The sequence below is a fragment of the Ascaphus truei genome, chromosome 1 (assembly GCF_040206685.1).
Source record: "Ascaphus truei isolate aAscTru1 chromosome 1, aAscTru1.hap1, whole genome shotgun sequence".
In the NCBI taxonomy this organism is placed as follows: domain Eukaryota; kingdom Metazoa; phylum Chordata; class Amphibia; order Anura; family Ascaphidae; genus Ascaphus; species Ascaphus truei.
Genome location: NC_134483.1, coordinates 199,418,899 through 199,437,608, shown reverse-complemented (window position 1 = coordinate 199,437,608; position 18,710 = coordinate 199,418,899). Strand labels below are relative to the sequence as shown.

General features: G+C 40.6%; 1 protein-coding gene across 1 annotated transcript in view; it reads left to right on the top strand.

Annotated features, from left to right (window-relative positions):
- The first annotated feature begins 247 nt into the window (after positions 1-247).
- The window catches only part of CHSY3 (chondroitin sulfate synthase 3), a 369,759-nt gene continuing 351,296 nt past the window's right edge, over positions 248-18,710 (top strand). The window contains exons 1-2 of the mRNA XM_075600151.1: positions 248-1,088; positions 17,082-17,365. Coding sequence (XP_075456266.1) covers positions 422-1,088; positions 17,082-17,365 — 951 coding nt within the window. The 5' untranslated portion in view covers positions 248-421. The remainder of the gene's footprint in view (positions 1,089-17,081; positions 17,366-18,710) is intronic.

Here is an 18,710-nt window from a genome sequence, read left to right as displayed (position 1 = left end):
GAAAAGGTGGAGCAGCAGGAGGAGGAGGATAAGCAGCTGCAGCACGCTGTACAGCGAGAGGAGGAGGAGGAGAGTTGCAAGGGAGGTGTGATCAGCGGTGACAAGCTGGCAGCCCAGACACTGCTGCACGGGGTGCTCCAGGCTTCCTCAGCCCGGCAACTTTTACTGCTTCTAACAAAGCCTGAGACGCCCGCTGCCAGAGCAGCAGCCTAAACACAGAGGGGGGACCCGGGAGCAGGAGGGGTGGGGGTGGTGGGGGAACCCCTGATTCATTTCTTTTATTTAGTTTCATCATTCTTCTGAGGTTGATTTCTCTTCTGGCTGCTGGATGTTGTTACGGTTTTCTGTGCTAAAAACCCCACATAAAAAAAAAGAATACAATTCCTAAACAGTAAATACACAAAAGAAGAAGTTGAGAAGAATGGCTGTGAGGTCCAGGAGACCGTGGATGAGTGTTGTGGTGGGTTTAATCCTGGGATTTACAGCGGCTTCTTGGCTGATCGCCCCCAAAGTGGCTGAAATGAGCGAGAAGAAAAGAAGGTCCAATGTCTGCTCCTATTACAGCCGAGGGGGGGAGAGAGCACAGGGGCTGCCGGGGAGGATGGGGATCCCTGCGAGAGGCGACCCGTGGCAGGGGAAGGGCACGGTGCCAAACAGCAGCCCGGACACTGGGTTTGAAGATGAAGAAGAGGACATCAAGAAGAAGGAGAGCAAGAGCAGCAATGCCAACAATACCAGCAGGTACAGGAGCAGACACAATGGGAGTGGGGACTGGGGCCCCCCACAAGAGACCCCCAGAAATTTTCTCTATGTTGGGGTCATGACAGCCAAGAAATACCTGGACACCCGGGCGGTCGCTGCATACAGGACTTGGGCTCCTTACATCCCAGGCAAAGTGGAGTTCTTCTCCAGCCAAGGCTCAGAAGAGGTGCTGCTGCCAGAGCCAGTGCCAGTCATCTCCTTGACCGGGGTGGATGACTCCTACCCTCCCCAAAAGAAATCCTTCATGATGATCAAGTACATGCATGACAAGTATCTGGACAAGTACGAGTGGTTCATGAGGGCTGACGACGATGTGTATATTAAAGGCAAGTACAGATGGAAATTTAAGAGCCAGCTAAATATATCCTGTCAAGAATACATAGGGGGGGGGGGGGGGGGAAACAGTATTTCTTTGTTTTTGTTTTTTAAGGAATACTGCCTTTGTGATTGCAACAATATTGTAGTCCTGCTTGTTGTAGTGAACATCAGATGTTTTGCAGGTTGTGCTCACATGAACAGGACCAGAAGATGAATTAATTCTGCCTGACACTAAGCCGAATGAAGAAGTCAGGATTAGTTATAGAATAAGAGGCACAGTTGGTGCTTTCATCCAGAGAAACCAGCATTCTAGGTTTCTGTCAATAATACTTTACACACAGCACTAGCAGCGGGCAACCCGTGCATCCTTATTTTGTAATCTCTGGCTTTTACCAGTATTATAAAATAACAGAAAGCTATTCTTTGCTGCCACATGGTGCTTGACCTCTTCAAAGGTGTCCTGCGAGGCATTGCAAATAGTTTCTTATCACACTTTACAAGTGGAAGCAACGATGCTGTTTGTATGACATTTCAGACCACAATAGTCTCTAGAATTCAACTACACAATGGTTATCACTCACAATCTATAATATACATATCTATCTGGCATTCAAGAGGTTAATATTCAATGTTATCAGAGAAGTGTAAACATGTGTGTACACTGTATAAGCTTTTCAGACTGCATCTTCTTCAAATATACAGAAGTATAACAACCTAAAACAAAAATACTTTGGAAGGCTAAGTGGTGTTTATGCATGAATTCAAATGCATGAATTCAGGACCCCAAAGGTCCCTTTTCTAATATTACATGTGAAGTACAGTATATTCAGTAATTCAATGACAAGTATCATTGGTGCCTGAGGTCAGATGCAATGTGGATGTCAAAAGTGATCATGTCTTCATTATTCAATCTAATACAGAATAATAAAAAAAAATCATGGTTATTTCACACTACAACCACCTGGAGAAATCCATAGTAATGTCACAGTGGACATCGCTCTTTGCTTCCCAGAAAAGTTGGAATCTGCACAGGTTATTTTCCTTTTTTGACAAAGCATCAAACATTATACATACTGCAGGTTTTGTTAATATCATTATTATTATTATTATTATTATTATTATTATTATTATTATTATTTTAGCAGTTGCATATTTAGGTGCCATATCTAGTGACCACTCTCTGTAGCTCATTGTCACTAATGTACAAAAAAATACTTGCATGCCAATAATATTCTACTGTATGCACACTTATTTGTTGTGCCTGTATTCTACTCTGCACAGACCCGAATACACTCTAAGAAGCTAAATATTGTTATGCACGGTGTGTATGTGTACTGTATATGTATGTGTATGTATATGTGTGTATACATATACAGGGTTGCAGACCTGCCTAAAACATGTGAATGTACTCACAAGTGATCTTTTTATTTGACATATATATATATATATATATCCATATATATATCTATATATATTTATATATATAGATATATATATTTATATATATATATATATACCGCCCAAAGAAAATTATGTGTAATGCAAACAATACTGGTTTGGTTATACCAACATACTGTATATACCAATAGGAGAGGCAAATCCCTTACTGAAGAGCTTACAGTTCACGGTTCCACTACAATACACTTCCACTACATTTCAAAGCTTATATTTTTAGACAATAATATACATTATGCACAGAATCAATGGTCATATGACAGTCTTCTTCCATTAGAACTGGGTGCGGGTGATTCTTCCACAATTTGGTTACCATTTTCAAGATGATTATTTGAGGGTAGCCAATCATTGGAAAGCCCCAATGCTAGAAACATTTATTTATTAATAGGTTAATAGAAGAATTAAGTTGAATAATGTTATCCTTTGAGCGCTAGACTACAAATTAACCTACTGCTATTTCATTACTTTGTAGGCAGTTCAATTAAATAAAATCTCAATGCTGTAAAATGACCTGCAACAATATTCTTTTTAAGTACCTCTTGCTGATTCATTTGATAAGGAAATGTACCGTGGCCCTATTACCATCCTCATAAGCAGTGACATATCCTAACCCTAAACCACTTGCCAGCAATACAAGAATGCTATGAAGTGAATTCTTTGTGTTCACTGGAGGGAATATTTCCCATTACAGTATGCTTTTTTTTTCTCTAGACAGCATAGCCTTGAAATGTACTTAACGGAAGTTTCAGCTTTAAAGCAGCAGTCCCTACTAGAACCAAAGTGAAACGAGGACAGTGACATGTTTAATAGGTTAGTGGAGATTTCCTCTTGAAAAAAGGGGTATCTGTACAAAATATGGAGGATTTCTCAGGTGTGTCAGCCCTTTGCCTATTTTTGTATTTTATTTTACTCGTGCATTTTTATTATCCCTTCGATTGACTACATTTCATTACATGGGACATTGTGATTCTTTTTTTATAGCAAATATTTTAATCTTTTTTTATATTTTCTTTATCATTAGGGAGTCTTTCTTCCCTATATTTGGGTTTGTGGCGTTGCATATGGTGGTTTTCATGAATGAATCCGCACTAGGGAAGTTTCCACCTCAGGATTTTGCATTATCTTTTTTCTTTTTTTTTTCTGGAGTGTTCTGTACTATTTGTCAGTCCTAAAAAACACAGGTCAATTGTTTGTTTTTTTTTAAATCAATTAATAATTAAGATGACATCATTAGTCAAACAGATAAACGTCATTAACTGTTATGCATAAATTCAGCAGTTCAAAAGAAAAGGAAAACATTTCTTTTTTACAGGATACAAATAGAGTTGTTACTTTAAGCATCATTGAATCTCACAAAGGTGCTAATTAAAATTAGAAGTGGTTTAAAGCTGCAGTCCAAGCAATATCCTACATGTGTTTTTATTTTTTTTAATAAATCAGTTCTGTACTTTGAGAAAATACTTGTAGCATTTAAAAAAACAACTCTGGATGAAAATGTAAATGTATTATAATGTAACAAGTATTTTTTGTTTCTATGGCAACCATTTACAAAGTCACACCCACTTCCTCTTCTGAGATAGGCCCAGGCACACCCCTTTTTTAGCCCTGTCCTCTCTCTAGTAGTGCACCAATTGTATCTAGTGACAGTCGGGTCACATGAGGTTCCCCACAGAACTTTGCCTCTTTGGTCCTCTTCTGCTGCACTGACCGCCATTTAGTGAGCCCCCCGAGCCGAATATTCGCTGATCGATCACAGGAGTACGAATTGATTGGCAATTTAGCTAATTACTTATCATTGTGTAGATTGTATTGATGTACAAATTAAAGGGGGGAGGAGGAAACGGCAGCTTGGACTGCTGCTTTAATACTCTTTTTTTTTTTTATCTTCTACATGAGGCTGCCTTTTTAAATCAATACATTGTTTTTTTCCCCTTTCTTTCTCAGAACAAAAAGCAGCAATCCCCTCCAAAAGCTGTAGTTTGCATGGGCCCCCAGTTTCCGGGAAATTTATCTGGCAAAAAAATTACAAACATGGCCACTGGATGTCACCAATGGAAAGCAGCAATGCCATCTCCAGATGACGTTGCAGCTTTCTATTGGTCACCGGTGCCACGTCTGACCTGGCCATTTTTTCCTCCTGGGCAAGTATTTTTTCCCTGAATAATCAAGGCTTAGTTTACTGGCCACCTGAGGTAAGGTAAAAACAAACAAGTAGTCCAGAGCACTATTTTAAGGGTAATTTCCCAGAAGGGTAATAATTGCTGGTTTTTCGAGAATTTATATTTTCAGTTAGCACAATTATGTAAGATTTATTGCAATAGCATTCACAAAATACCTCCGTTATTTTAAATATAAGAAGATTTTCTTACTAAATGTCGCAATGTTACTTAGTGTCAAATTAATTAACACATTGGTGTAAAAAAAAAACTTACGAGTTAAAGCTATTAACCTTTTCAGTCCCAGAAAGGCAGTGCTGGCATTGAAGGGATATACTTCACAGAATATATTTGATATTTGACCACCAGTTGTTTACAACATGAAATAATGGCCTGCATTCATTGTTAGTTTTGGAGGTAACTGAATGAAACCTGTGGAAAATGTAACTTTCATGGCAAAAAAGGTAATCAATCATTGTTTTGTCATATGTTTGTTTACACATTAACAAGTGTATTAAAACAATAATGCAAGAATGCAATTTTTTTTGCAAATGTTTTTATTTTTTAATGTATGATTGAAGCAGGGGGTTTCTGAAGTGAAACCCCATACATTTTACCCCGTGGACCCACTGCTTCCATATATACTATCCTTTGTAGTAGGTGCCGGTAACCGCTCCACTCGGCTAGCAGGGATCATGTAATGGCCGGTGTACAAAGCTTCCGCACTCTTCGTGCGGGCCAATAGGAAGCCGTTATGTCATCTGGTGCGGCTTCCTATTTGCCCAGGTAACGCGTCAGCTTTAAACGTGCAGCAGATACCGGTACCCCTTTTGGAGGTATCTCTTGAATCAGGGAGTCCCCGGAGCTGACATTAATGGGTTCAGCTCCAGAGACCTCTTGCATCACTACTATGTAAAAAGATTGATCCTTTAAGAGATTTGGTTTAATAAAGTAATCATTTTCAAATTCTTTGCATCTGCTCCAAATATTTTCATCAAATAGATACAACACAGAAATTGCACAAAGTTTGAAGTGTCTGTATGGCGATGGCTAAAGTGAGAAATTAGTTCCAGTGTTTGTCATTTTCTTGAACCCAAACCACATTCATCTGAAATCTCTCGCTCTGCAAAGTTAGGAGATGGAAAACACAAAGAGCAATAAATGAACAGAGAAACAACTGCCAAAACAAATACATCACGTCGCCATCATTCTTTGTCACATTTTCTGAAATCTGTACTTAAGATGAGATAAACCCTGCAACTTGGTATTACAGTCTTTCAGGCATCACATGTTACATTCTGTCCACCCAGGCCCCATTTTATGTCCCTTTCTAGGGACAGGGGTTACTGAGTGGTAATATTTTGGTGATGAATTGGAAAAGTGGTGTTGTAAAAGTGAGATGTGAAATTGATCTCTCTTTTCAGAACAAGGAATAAAGCTTTCTCTTCTTTTTCCAACTTTGCAGCAGTTAGGAGATAATTCAATTGAAATTGACCATCCTCCCGTCCAGTTGCTATTTGTGCCTCATTGTCTGAGACCAAGCTCTGATGAAAATAATACATGTACTTAGTGGAGGGGAATAGAGTATGACTACAGCACAGAGATTTAAAGGTTGATCTCACCGTTTCATAGTACTACCGTCTATTGGGTGTATATAGTTAGATTGGCAACAAAGGGATTGTGGTGACTCTTACCAGTTAAAAAAAACATTCTCTTGGCTCTAATATTTTTATATGTTGTACCATTTTGTACTCTATTCTCATTCTAATATATCATTGTGTTTTACTTCAACTGATGTGCAGTGTTGTTGTTTTTTGACCTTGTTCTTTTATTCTTTAATGCTCACCACTCTGGCTATATACAAAATAGATACAAAAACCCAGAGATCAAATGGGGTTCAATGATTTACTGTAATTACAAAATTAATAACCAGACTAGGGTCTTTATTAGCTGACAAATGTTACAGTATGGTAAATAGAAAGATGCAGCTCAAAATTCTTCACACCCTTAGAGTTCTCTATATATATAAATAATACTTTACAGCCCTTCAATTGGACGCCGCTTCAAATGTTCAGACTTTCCAAAAGTCTGTAACAGAGTATCTAACGTAGAATTGGGCATGAATGATCTCAGGGTGAAGGTAAAGGTGGATTTAAACCCTTCCTGGAGTAGATGACGTCTCCTTGCCCTCAAAGCGAGATAGGACCTCTACGAATGAAACATAGGTGAATCAATAGCATTGGGATGGATAAAGGTCACCCCGTTGCCTCCGTTAGGGTTAGTTGTGGTGTCGGCATGGTGCCGGCGCTCTGTTTGGTGCTTCAGGTTGGACCTCCCGTAGCTTATCAGTTTGCACTCAGTCGCTCTCCCCGGCTTGGTATTTGGGGTCTTGGTGCTGCCTCAGAATCTTAGTCCTTCCAAATGTCCCACACGTTTCACTACGGTATCACAGCTTCCTCAGGGGTTCTCCAAATAAACAAGCAGACTAGATAGCCCAAGGTCTTTACTAGCTGACAATTGTTATAGTATGTTTCTGTGTCTCTGTATATCCTGCTGATTTCTAGTAAATCTTCCTTGTATGAAGAGAGTATAATTTCTTCCCAGCATTATCAGCCCTACAGATTAAGCTGAGTCTTAATAGCATTCTTACATTAAATGTCAGTTGACAATTTGTAGCTATGGATCTTCAAATCTCACTCATTTGGGCTCCTAAATAACTTTGATGTTTGTATGGAAATTTTAATATTAAATAATTCTGTTGTAGTGCTAAGTTTATCTGAGCAAAGCAATTGCTTCAGAATCTTAAAAAAAAACATAATAACAATGTAGTTTCTTGAACAGAAATTTTATATTTTCCCCCAGTAATTTGCCAAGGAACCAGGTTTAATGTTTATATTTATTTGTTCAATTTGATCGTTGGTGAGTGAACGGGGGATATCCTCTAATATATTCTTGTTTAGAGTTGGCTACCGCCTCCACTACCACAACACTCAACACTAAATTATTTTGATTTAGTTTGTTTAACATTACAAATACAGCAATATAAAAACAACATAATGTTGATCGGCGCTATTATCCCAATGTGTCTTACATTAACCCTATAGACAGAAGTACATGGTTGCTACATGGCGGTTAAAATAAATAAAATCAAATTCCCCACTCTGAAAAACTAGACAACTATTCATATCCCAAAGGTTAGATGCGGCCAGTCTCAAACACTTCCTACAATCTACTTGTCCAGGTTCTTAGCTGTCACTCTTAATGGGCATCATAATCCATATTATTTCAGCTTCATGGTAGTTCTGATGACAGGACCAGTGATAATGTTGATGTGTAGAGATAGACGGGCAAAGAATACAGGTATAATAAATCCTATTGTATTTCTATTTTTACTCACTATGGTTGGTTAATGATGATATATTTCTCTCTGTAGAAATATATAAATTTTTATCTCTGGAGTCTAGCTTTATATTTTCTTTCTTTCTGGCTCATGCACACACAAAAAATCATTTATTTTGCTTTCCTTAGTTTTGTGTTGTCACATACTGTACTTGCGACACGGTTTCCTTTTTTTTTCTTGTTATGCTATTTATTAGATACAGTGAATTGGTGGTGTTAAATACAAACTCAGTTACTTATTAATTCTCTTCGTTAACGTACTAGGTATTTCATTGCATACATAATAGCGACAAACAGCCCAATGAAAATAATGGGCTATTGCAGGCACAGTGTAATAGTGCAGAGGAAAGTGATGTTCTAAATGTACTGTATAGTGGACTTTATAGAGGAGTAGGTGAATCTTTCCAGAAGTGAATGTGCTGGCATAAAATGTAAGAGGGGCTGCGGTCTTTTTTTAATTTCTAGAAGGTGTTCAGAGATGGTGCTGAGTTTATTTGATATTAGTAAACCATTCTGGGCAATTTAACATTCATGAAGATTAAACAAGAAAAATGTGTATTGGTCCTGAGTGGCAAATATCTGATTTCAGCCAAATATCACAATCATGTGCAGGGCTACAGACAGATTTCCAGAGGTCCAGGACTCGAGCTTTGAGCGCCCATCACACCTCCTTGTGAACCCCCCCACCCCTCCAACACCTCCTCGCCAGCTCCTTTAGCTTCCCATGTATTTCTCTTCCACCCCCTGTCTCCTCTCACACTCTCAGCCCCTCCGCTATCACTTAATTACCCCCCTCATAATCATTTCCTCCCCATACACACACACACTTCCCCCCCACACACAATCCACCCAATACCTGTACAATTCCCCCACAATAATATTCACCATCCACACAAAATACAATACAGCCCCCAAAATTCAATACTCCCTCTCCCCAAAATATGATACCCCCCTCATACACAAAATAAAATACACCCCTGCCACAGACAAAATACAATACACCCCCTCCACAAAATGCACAACACCCCCACCCCCAGCCTACCCCCACAAAATACAATATCCGCCCCATGCACAAAATACAATACCCCCCCCCCCCACAAAATACAACCCCCACATACAAAATACAAATACAGCACACACACACCTACCATTGCAGTGGTCTGAAGCCTCTGGTTCCCCAGCTCTCCCCAGCTGCTGCTGAGCCTCTCTCCCACGCCGGGCCTCCCTCTCTGCGAGACCGGGCCTCTCTTCCATTGGTGTGCGTTGGAAGCTGGGACCGCCCGGATGGCATGCAGAGCTTCCGGTGGGTGAGAGGCCCGAACACGCAGTGAGGTGCCTGCAGCAGCTGGGGAAATCCATGGCCCGGGCAGTCGGATGCAGAAGTCAAACTAGTAGTGCTGGCCGGCCAGGCCCACTGCAGCCGCCGGGTCCGGGACACTTGCCCCGGCTCTCCCCCTCCTCCCCCCTGTCGGCGGCCCTGATCATGTGTATTGTAATTATGACAGGGCAAAATTACTTGGACATGGTATCCCAATTACTGAAGTAATTTTGATAAACAGCACAGTCACCATAGTCAATAACCAGAATAAATATCTGTAGAACAATGCAGTGTTGGTCCGGGTTTAGGCAAGAGTTACATTTATGAAAAAAGGATCATCCTTTTTAAATTTCAGTTTATCAGTGGGTAGATTAAATCGGAGCATTGAGGCAACATTTTGTTTAGAGCTGCTGCAGATTGTAAGCTTTTATTTTATTTTAGTAAGCTTTAACATGTTGGCCTTTGTTCCAAATAGCATAGTGACTGAATTGTTGATGTTTAAAAGTCGTTTGTTTTATGTTATCCAGCTCTGAACTTTGGAGAGCTTAGCCTTAGACTGTTCATTGGCAATGTCTTGTTAATTTAAACTATGTGTGTATGATTTTGCATCATCATCAGAAAAATGCTGGATGAAGCATGCTCCTTAAATGGATCATTAACTCTGCACTATGATGCCAGCTCGTACAGCAGCGATGGGTTAAAAGTTTGGAGAGGGCTATGTTCTTTAGAATAGCTTGGTACTTAAATCATTTTCATGATCGCTTAAGTCACTAAATAACCCACTTAAATCTATGTAAGTTCTAAAGTGGGAATTCAAGTCAGAAGAGTACATTTCACACCCAATTTAGACAATTGAGAATCAAAGCGTTCTCTAATCTTTCTACATTATCAAGATTAAATGCCCTTTCATCTAAGAACATTAGTTTGATGGTCAAGGACAACGGTTCACTCACAAACCATGAAGCATTTGTCAACAAGTTTAAAAAAAAAAAAAAAAGTTGTAACGCACATTCAAGGGGTTGAATAAATGACATTATATCCATGACGTTTGTAAAACTTTACCACTATTTTGTGCAGATTTTACAAAACTAGGCCCCACTCTCAAAGCTAGACTATATTTTACATTTCAAAGGTAAGAAAATGTTAGATACAGTCTCAAGTGCTCCCTTGAACGTCCGCTAGTTTAGTTAGTATCTTGTCTATCCCAGTGTTCATCGTAATTCACCCATTTTCCCTTTCCTGTTCCTGCTAATATGACAGGTATCAATGTGGAGCTGAGGCGGCTGTCACTGTTTGAAAATGCCTGCTGCGTTTTCATGTTTAAAATACAAATACAGTGTGTGTTTATTCTATCAGTACTTTGTACCAGACTGAGTCTGCACAGGGTCTTGGTGCTGCATTTCAGAATTAAATGTTTGCCTCTTTTAAATCTCTTCATTGCTGGGAATAAGTGGAACACATTGCTGTTCAATTAGTTCTTTGCCCACTAGCAGTTAAAGAGGCAATCCAAGCGTTACTTTAAAAAACTCATTTTTTTTCTTTTAATATATGCAGCTTTTGATTACTTTTATTGAAAATGAACTACCTAAGCTGCCAATCTATTAGTTCTCCCGTAATCGATCCGCAAAGATCCTGCTTCCCAGGGTTAACTAAATGGCTGTCTTTCCGTTACAATGTATTCTTAAATGACTAAGGTACATTATCTATTGTCACAGCTTGCAGCTCAAGCTGCTGGGAATATTGGCTCAATTTTCACAAATGATCACAAACAGGAAAGGGTTGCAAGATCTTGCACTGCTGGGGAAGTATGTTAAAACCAGAGACAGAACATGAAACACAGACAGAGTTCAGTGCACATCCAGTGAAACTTATACACGGTACAGTGCCTAAATATATATGTATAGACAGTGGTCGACAAATCACCAAAAAATCTACTCGCCGAACAAAAAAATCTACTCGCCACCTAGTACCACACGTGTGCTGCTTGGGCCAATAGGAGCTCGCCACGATGTTAAATCCACTCGCCCGGGGCGAGCAAATGTATAGGTTTGTCGAACACTGTGTATAGATATCTATTGAATAAAATGGTCTTTTAATTTAACATTTTGGCCAAAGTGTTGTAAGCCCCTGAGCCACTACACAGCAGACCACATCTCAAGGGTCCCTAACACTAATATAAACTCTTAATAACCTGTGCATAACCAGGAAGAATGAATTATAATAAATCTGTAAAAATTAGTTGCATAGTTCTAAGTCTGATTGAAGCTTTCAGTAACCTGTACATTACCAGGAAAAGCACTCTGTATTAGATTTGTCACAATCATACTGCAAGCAAGTTCCCCTGAGAGTGGGAGATGCTATGGAGTGAGCTTTTAACCATTTAAATGTGGGAGGGGGTGAGCTTCAATTAAGTAGGAGGTTGCCACCCTCCAATCAGCTAAGACCAGCTGAACAAGAATTGTAAAACATACATATTTATTTAGGCACTGTACCGTGTATAATTTTACTGGATGTGCACTGAGCTCTGTCTGTGTTTCATGTTCTGTCTCTGGTTTTAAATATATATCGCCATGCTCAGTAGCACTCCTCTGGGACACTTATATGCTTATATATATGTTGTGGTTATTTTGGGGGTTCAATATGAGCTTGTAGGTGTCCTGTATGAAGTATGTTAAAGCCTGCTATAGAAATGAAAGTATGCGCATTATATTGAAACTCATTAAAAATGGCATTAAGAGGTGAATTAAAAAAAGAAAGGTAGTAAGTATTATCTAAGGCCGCGTCCATGGTTAGTGCAGGAAAGATTTGTGGCCATGGGGTAGACGCTATGGGGAGGCATGTCGGTGGCTTGGCCATGATATGACGGAGCTGGTTTGCCCTCATTGGGCGAACTGCTCACGTGACCTGGCCATCGCGCAACAGAAACAAATTCTGCTGCATGCATCGCGCACGCGCGTGTAGTCGCACATGCTTTGGCCTGTCTCATAGAGGCGCATTTTGATCACGCCACCTGCACCTAATACTACACAACTGATTTATTTTAATAAACACACATTAAAGTATTGCTCCTTTAAAGGGGTTATGGCAGGGGCGTAGCTATTGCCTGGGCAAAGTCCGGGGGCCCCTGCTCTTGAGGGACCCGCTCTCCTACCATGTCAGCGGCCCGCCCCCCTGCCCACACATTAATTCCCTGCAGTGGGCAGGAAGCACAGAGGGAAATCCCTGCCTCTGCAGGTGGGCGGGATCAGGGGGGGGGGCTGAGATGCAGTAGGGAGGACAGAAGGGAAGTTCCTTCCTTTGCAGAGCCTCCAGAGGTGGCCTAGGTCGGGGGCGGGGCCTCAAGTACAACAGGGGAAGGTGAGAGGGAGGGGATTGGTTAAAGCACAGGGGTAAAAATAGACATGAAATGGAAAAGATACAAGAAGGAAAAGACTAGAGAAATACATAAGAGGGAAAAGAAAGACATGAGGGAGAGAGAGAGAGCAAAGAGAGAGAAAGAGAGCAGAGAGAGAGACCAAAGAGAGAAAGAGAGCAAAGAGAGAGAGAGCAGAGAGCGAGAGAAGAGAGAGAGAGCGAGAGAAGAGAGAGAGCGAGAGAAGAGAGACCGCAAAGAGAGAGAGCAGAGAGAGACATGAGGGGGCCCTGAAATGTATTTATTTTTGCTCAGGGGCCCACACATGTGTAGCTACGCCACTGGGTTAAGGTTTTTTCCCATAGAATCTATGGGCAAATGTTTGATACAACTTACCAATCAGAAGTGTGAACTAGCCTCAGGCTTTAAGAACTGTACAATCTAATTCAAAGAGAAATATGCATACATTGCTACCCATGCTTAGTTTCATATTCAGCAAGGTTCTGACATCATTCACAGGTTTAGCTGCACATTTCAGATTACTACTTCAATAAGATTATATTAATTTACTTGAGCAACCAAATATTTCTATAATGAAGGACTTGCAGATATAATTAGGATGCAAAGAAGGCGTGACTTCCTTCAAAATGTATACTTGTCACTCTGATGACATTGTGCATTTTGTACAATTATTGTCACTTACAAAAGCATACTGTAAACCTTCATTTAGAGTGGTAATATAATTTGCTAATTAATTTTTTTAAGGCTGCAGTTCTTTCAATGTACAGTACATTTCAAGCTGCGATAATGTAACTGAAGGTATGAAAAGTAGAACATTAAGATTTTTTTTCCCTCTCTCATAGCATTGTATCCACAAGCTAATATGTCATACTATATCTTTCCTGCTAAATATTTTTTTGTAATCAGCATAGAAATACTGTATTACATTATGTAAGAATATACAGCATGTCAAAATTACTGGGTCGAAAAAGCGAATACATCAAACAATATATTACTTTGTTTTTGATTATATATATAATATATGTATGTGTATGTGTATATGTATATATGTATATATATATATATATATATATATATATATATAATAATCAAAAAATAAATAGATGCTACCGTTCTGTGGCTAACGAAATGCTTTTATTTGTGCGAGCTTTCGAGATACACTGCTCTTCTTCCGGCGATGTTACAACATTTCTCAAGGGGGATGCCACTCCGGAACTGAAACATCGGATTGGGCGGCCTGTTCATTTTGTACTGATGCCTAATACAGACTTTTTTTGCCTTTACTGATCTCAGTGCAGTCTTCCTTTACCGGACGTGAGAATGGTAATGTTGTTTTATTATTATTATTAGAGACTGGCACCTGTTGATGTTTTTGAGTACATTGAGCGCAAGCTGAAATTTGTTTCTTTATGTATATATATATATATATATATATATATATATATATATATATGTATGAAAAAAGAAAGAAAAAACAGGCGCACACCTAGTGCATTAACGTAATAAAATATATATTAAAGGAACATAAAATCAACCAAATGCCCACTCACAAGAGTACTGCAATAATAAGCATTTATGAGATTGGCTCCCATGTGCCAGCAACGCGGTCTCCGGCTCGAGGCAGCAGCGTCCTCCCGTGACCCTCCTTTGTGTAACCGGATACCGGAAGTAGAATCCCTCCTATTATGTGCTCAACGAAAAGAGTTCCTCTGGGAACCAGCAGCTGGAAGTCCTCTGTGCCGGTAGCAGGATAGCGGGAGACACTGGAGTCAACGTCTCACATCTAACAGCAGCAATGTTCATGGGCAAATGACGGCCACAATCAGACCACGCCCTATGCGTTTCGTCAATGATGACTTCATACTCACTGTTTGGTTAATAGGCATATTCACTGTTAGGTTAATAGTTTTTTATTTTCATTAACTTTAATTCAAGATATATTAGAGGCGCTACTTCATTGTTTTCTGTTTTTGTTTCATATATATATATGTATATATACAGTGGTCGACAAATCACCCAAAAATCTACTCGCCGAACAAAAAAATCTACTCGCCACCTAGTCCCGCCCCCTGCCCTTGTCCCACCCCTAGTCCCCCCCAGCCCCGCTTTAAAAAAAATTGAATAACATTCGTTTTTTACATAATTTTATTTATTGTATTACATTATACTACAATTAGTCCTTGTTACGTGTGTGTGTGTGAAAATGCCGGATTTAGAAAAAAAAGCCAGATGTGAATGACTAATTTCCTGCACCCTTTAACCAGTGTCTGGATGCCCCTGCTTAACAATAACTAAAGCAGCAATCCCACCTGGGATCTTACCTGATCCGCAGTCCCTCAATGTCCAGGTACCCTCATTCCCGCAATGTTATAAGTTGGGGGGGAGGTGTTCCCTACCAGTCTTCTGGGTTAGGGGGAATTCCGATGTCTCCATGTGAAGCTTGAGTCAGATCTGGAAGAAAGCAGTATAGGTTATTTTGGTGTAGGTATAGGGCAGTTAAGATATATAGGGTAAGTAAGATATTCAGAGAGTGAGACACAGAGAGAGTGTGAGAGAGACAAAGAGAGCGAGAGAGAGAGAGAGCGTGAGAGCGAGAGACAGAGAGAGTGAGAGACAGAGAGAGCACGAGAGACAGAGAGAGCGTGAGAGAGCGCGATAGACAGAGAGCGTGAGAGACAGAGAGAGCGTGAGAGAGAGCGTGAGAGAGAGAGCGAGAGACAGAGAGAGTGAGACAGAGAGAGTGTGAGAGAGAGGGAGACAGACAGAGCGTGAGAGAGAGGGAGACAGACAGAGCGTGAGAGAGAGGGAGACAGATACTGGGTGGGGGGGTGACTGGGTGACTGGGAGGGGGGGGTGACTGGGTGACTAGGTGGGGTGGTGACTGACTGGGTGGGGGGGTGGGGTGACTGGGTGGGGTGACAGACTGGGTGACGGTGGGGGGGTGGGGTGACAGACTGGGTGACTGGGTGGGGGGGTGGGGTGACTGACTGGGTGGGGGGGTGGGGTGACTGACTTTGACTGATTGGGTGGGGGGTGGGGTGATTGACTGGGTGGGGGGTGGGGTGACTGACTGGGTGGTGGGTGGGGTGACTGACTGTGTGGGGGAGTGGGGTGGGTGACTGGGGGGTGGGTGACTGACTGGGTGACTGGGTGAGGGGGTTGACTGACTGACCTTGACTGACTGGGTGACTGGGTGGGGGGGGGGGGTGACTGACTGGGTGGGGTCGGTGACGGGGTGGGTGACTTGGGGTGGGTGACTGGGTGGGTGGTTGGGTGGGGGGTGGGGGGTGACTGATTGGGGGGGGTACTTCTTGTGTCCTGCACACACACAATCACATTCTCTCCCCCCCCCACACACACACACACACACACACTCACTTTCTCTCCCATACACACACACTCACTTTCTCTCCCATACACAGACACACTTCCTCTCCCATACACAGACACACTTTCTCTCCCATACACACACACACACACACACTCTCTCTCTCTCATATACACATATACACATATTCTGGGAAATGACATGCAAATGAGCACACAGTGCCACCTTTTGCTTCAAATCCATTTTGACATGGACACATATAAGCTTATGCTTGCTGCAATGTACAGCTTTTCAGCACAGCCTGGGATAAGATGCATAGCCAGTAAACCTATCCACAGAGAGCTGTATATATATATATATATATATATATATGATACTTTACCATCCGGAAGAATGGCACATTAGAGACAGCACACAGTAGTCAATCTTCCAAAAACTGTTTTAAAAAACAACATACAAATCGACATTTCGATCCCACAGAGGGATCAAAATACCATGCCTCTATGAGGCAGGCCAAGCACGTGTGATACAGAGGGATCTTTGTTTACCATATATATATATTCTGCTGAATATTGTATTTTTGCATTGGGACTTTTCTTTGGTTTGTATCAGGGTTTCAGGTAATATGTAATTTTCTCATGGCTATTGTAGCATTTTTAATGTTGAGTGTTCCATTACAACTCTACTATTGGTTGGGGTTGGGAACCATCAGCTAAGAGCAGCTAAGGTGACAAACGTAATATTTTTTATGGATAGTACATTTACTATATGTATTCATATTTACCCCTTTCTTGTTATTTTTTATAAATCAGTTTTGCACATCTTTTGTCATAAACATTAATGCTACATTAATATGACTTATTGTATAAATATTGTATTAACGTGCTATTCAGTGATTGGCTAAAAGTGATTGTAAAGCGTTAACGTGTAGGAAACAAAAATAGTCAAACTGAACCTTATTGTCATTAACAGGTGAAAAATTGGAAGAATTTCTTAGGTCACTGAATAGCAGCAAGCCCCTATACCTGGGGCAAACTGGACTGGGGAATATTGAAGAACTTGGAAAACTGGGACTTGAGCCTGGAGAGAACTTCTGCATGGGAGGTCCAGGGATGATCTTTAGCCGAGAGGTATTGAGAAGAATGGTGCCACACATTGGTCAATGCCTTCGAGAAATGTATACAACTCATGAAGATGTGGAAGTGGGCAGATGTGTCCGACGATTTGGTGGAACCCAGTGCGTCTGGTCCTACGAGGTAAGAACAAATGGTACAGTATAGCTGGTGACTTTAACTAGCCATTTTTAAAGAGGAGAAGTAAGGAATGAAGTTTGGTAACCACAGTTTCAATTATTCTGGCTGTCGACCTTTCATTATATAATTTTCGTGATGATTACTTTTAACAATGAATATACTATATTTTTGAGAATATCTTTTGTGTTATTGCAGTTCACATGCAGTGCAGCTGCTCAATGTTTTCTGTGGCTTATATTGTTCAGAGATTGGAAGTAATGATCCCATATCCACGTAACTGGCACAAAATATAATAGATTTCAGGGTGTTGTCTGAACAAAATTCTTTAAAAATTATTGTCACCACTGACAGACATATGAAGTTTATTGGCACATTTTAGTTTGATAATACAGAGCGAGTTTGACAATGTTTTGGTGCAGGGTCTTCATGACAAATTGTGTAATAAAAGGAAGAAAGCGGCACTGTTGATTTACAAAATTTGTTTATAAATGATACATTGAGGTAAAACCCAACAACATCTTACCTTTTGAATAGAGAAAGCCAGTGGCGGATTTATAAATATGCCGCCCTTAGGCACTCGCCCGGTGCCGCCCTCCTCTTTCAGCGTCATTTGACGCCGCACCGTGGCAACGCAACGCCGTGTGATGTCACGTTGCCGGCTGTGCATGCACAAGCGGCCAGCAAGCGCCGATGTACGCCACCCCAAAATCTTGCCGCCCTATGCCCGGGCCTAACAGGGAAATCTGTCACTGGGGAGAGCAGAAAAATATTTGAAACACAAACTCTGTTTCTCAAAATACCCCCCAAAAAGGTATGTTAATAGTTGAGCATATACTACGGTAGGATGAGCATGAAGGTGTCATAGGGGCCTATTCATTAATTTGGGCAAAGTTGCTCGGAAACACATCACCATACACATTAAAAATGTGCATGCCCAAGCTGTGCGGAAATGCATTCTTAGCTAGCGATTTGGTTCCAGCTATGGAGATCCACGTAGTATTCAAATGCAGAAATCTCGCAAAATATTCACGAGCTATTCAATAAGGTACGAGATAAGAGTGAGATTTTATTTTACCAGTCATCTCTCTCACTGACTTACCTATTCTAAATGTGGTGAGAAAAAAAACAAGGACAATTCATATCAAGTACTGTACAGTAGATAATTTTAGTCACAAAAAAAATTATCTTTTGGAATAGATAATTCTTATTGAATTTGGTGAGAAGTCCCTTTTTTTAGCGCTAGAGTCTTTCATTTTTTAGGTGAATTTGCATAGCTTATCTCAAAAGTTAATGGAAAAGACCCATAGACTCAAATATATAGTTTAAATAGTATGAATATTAAGTGGGA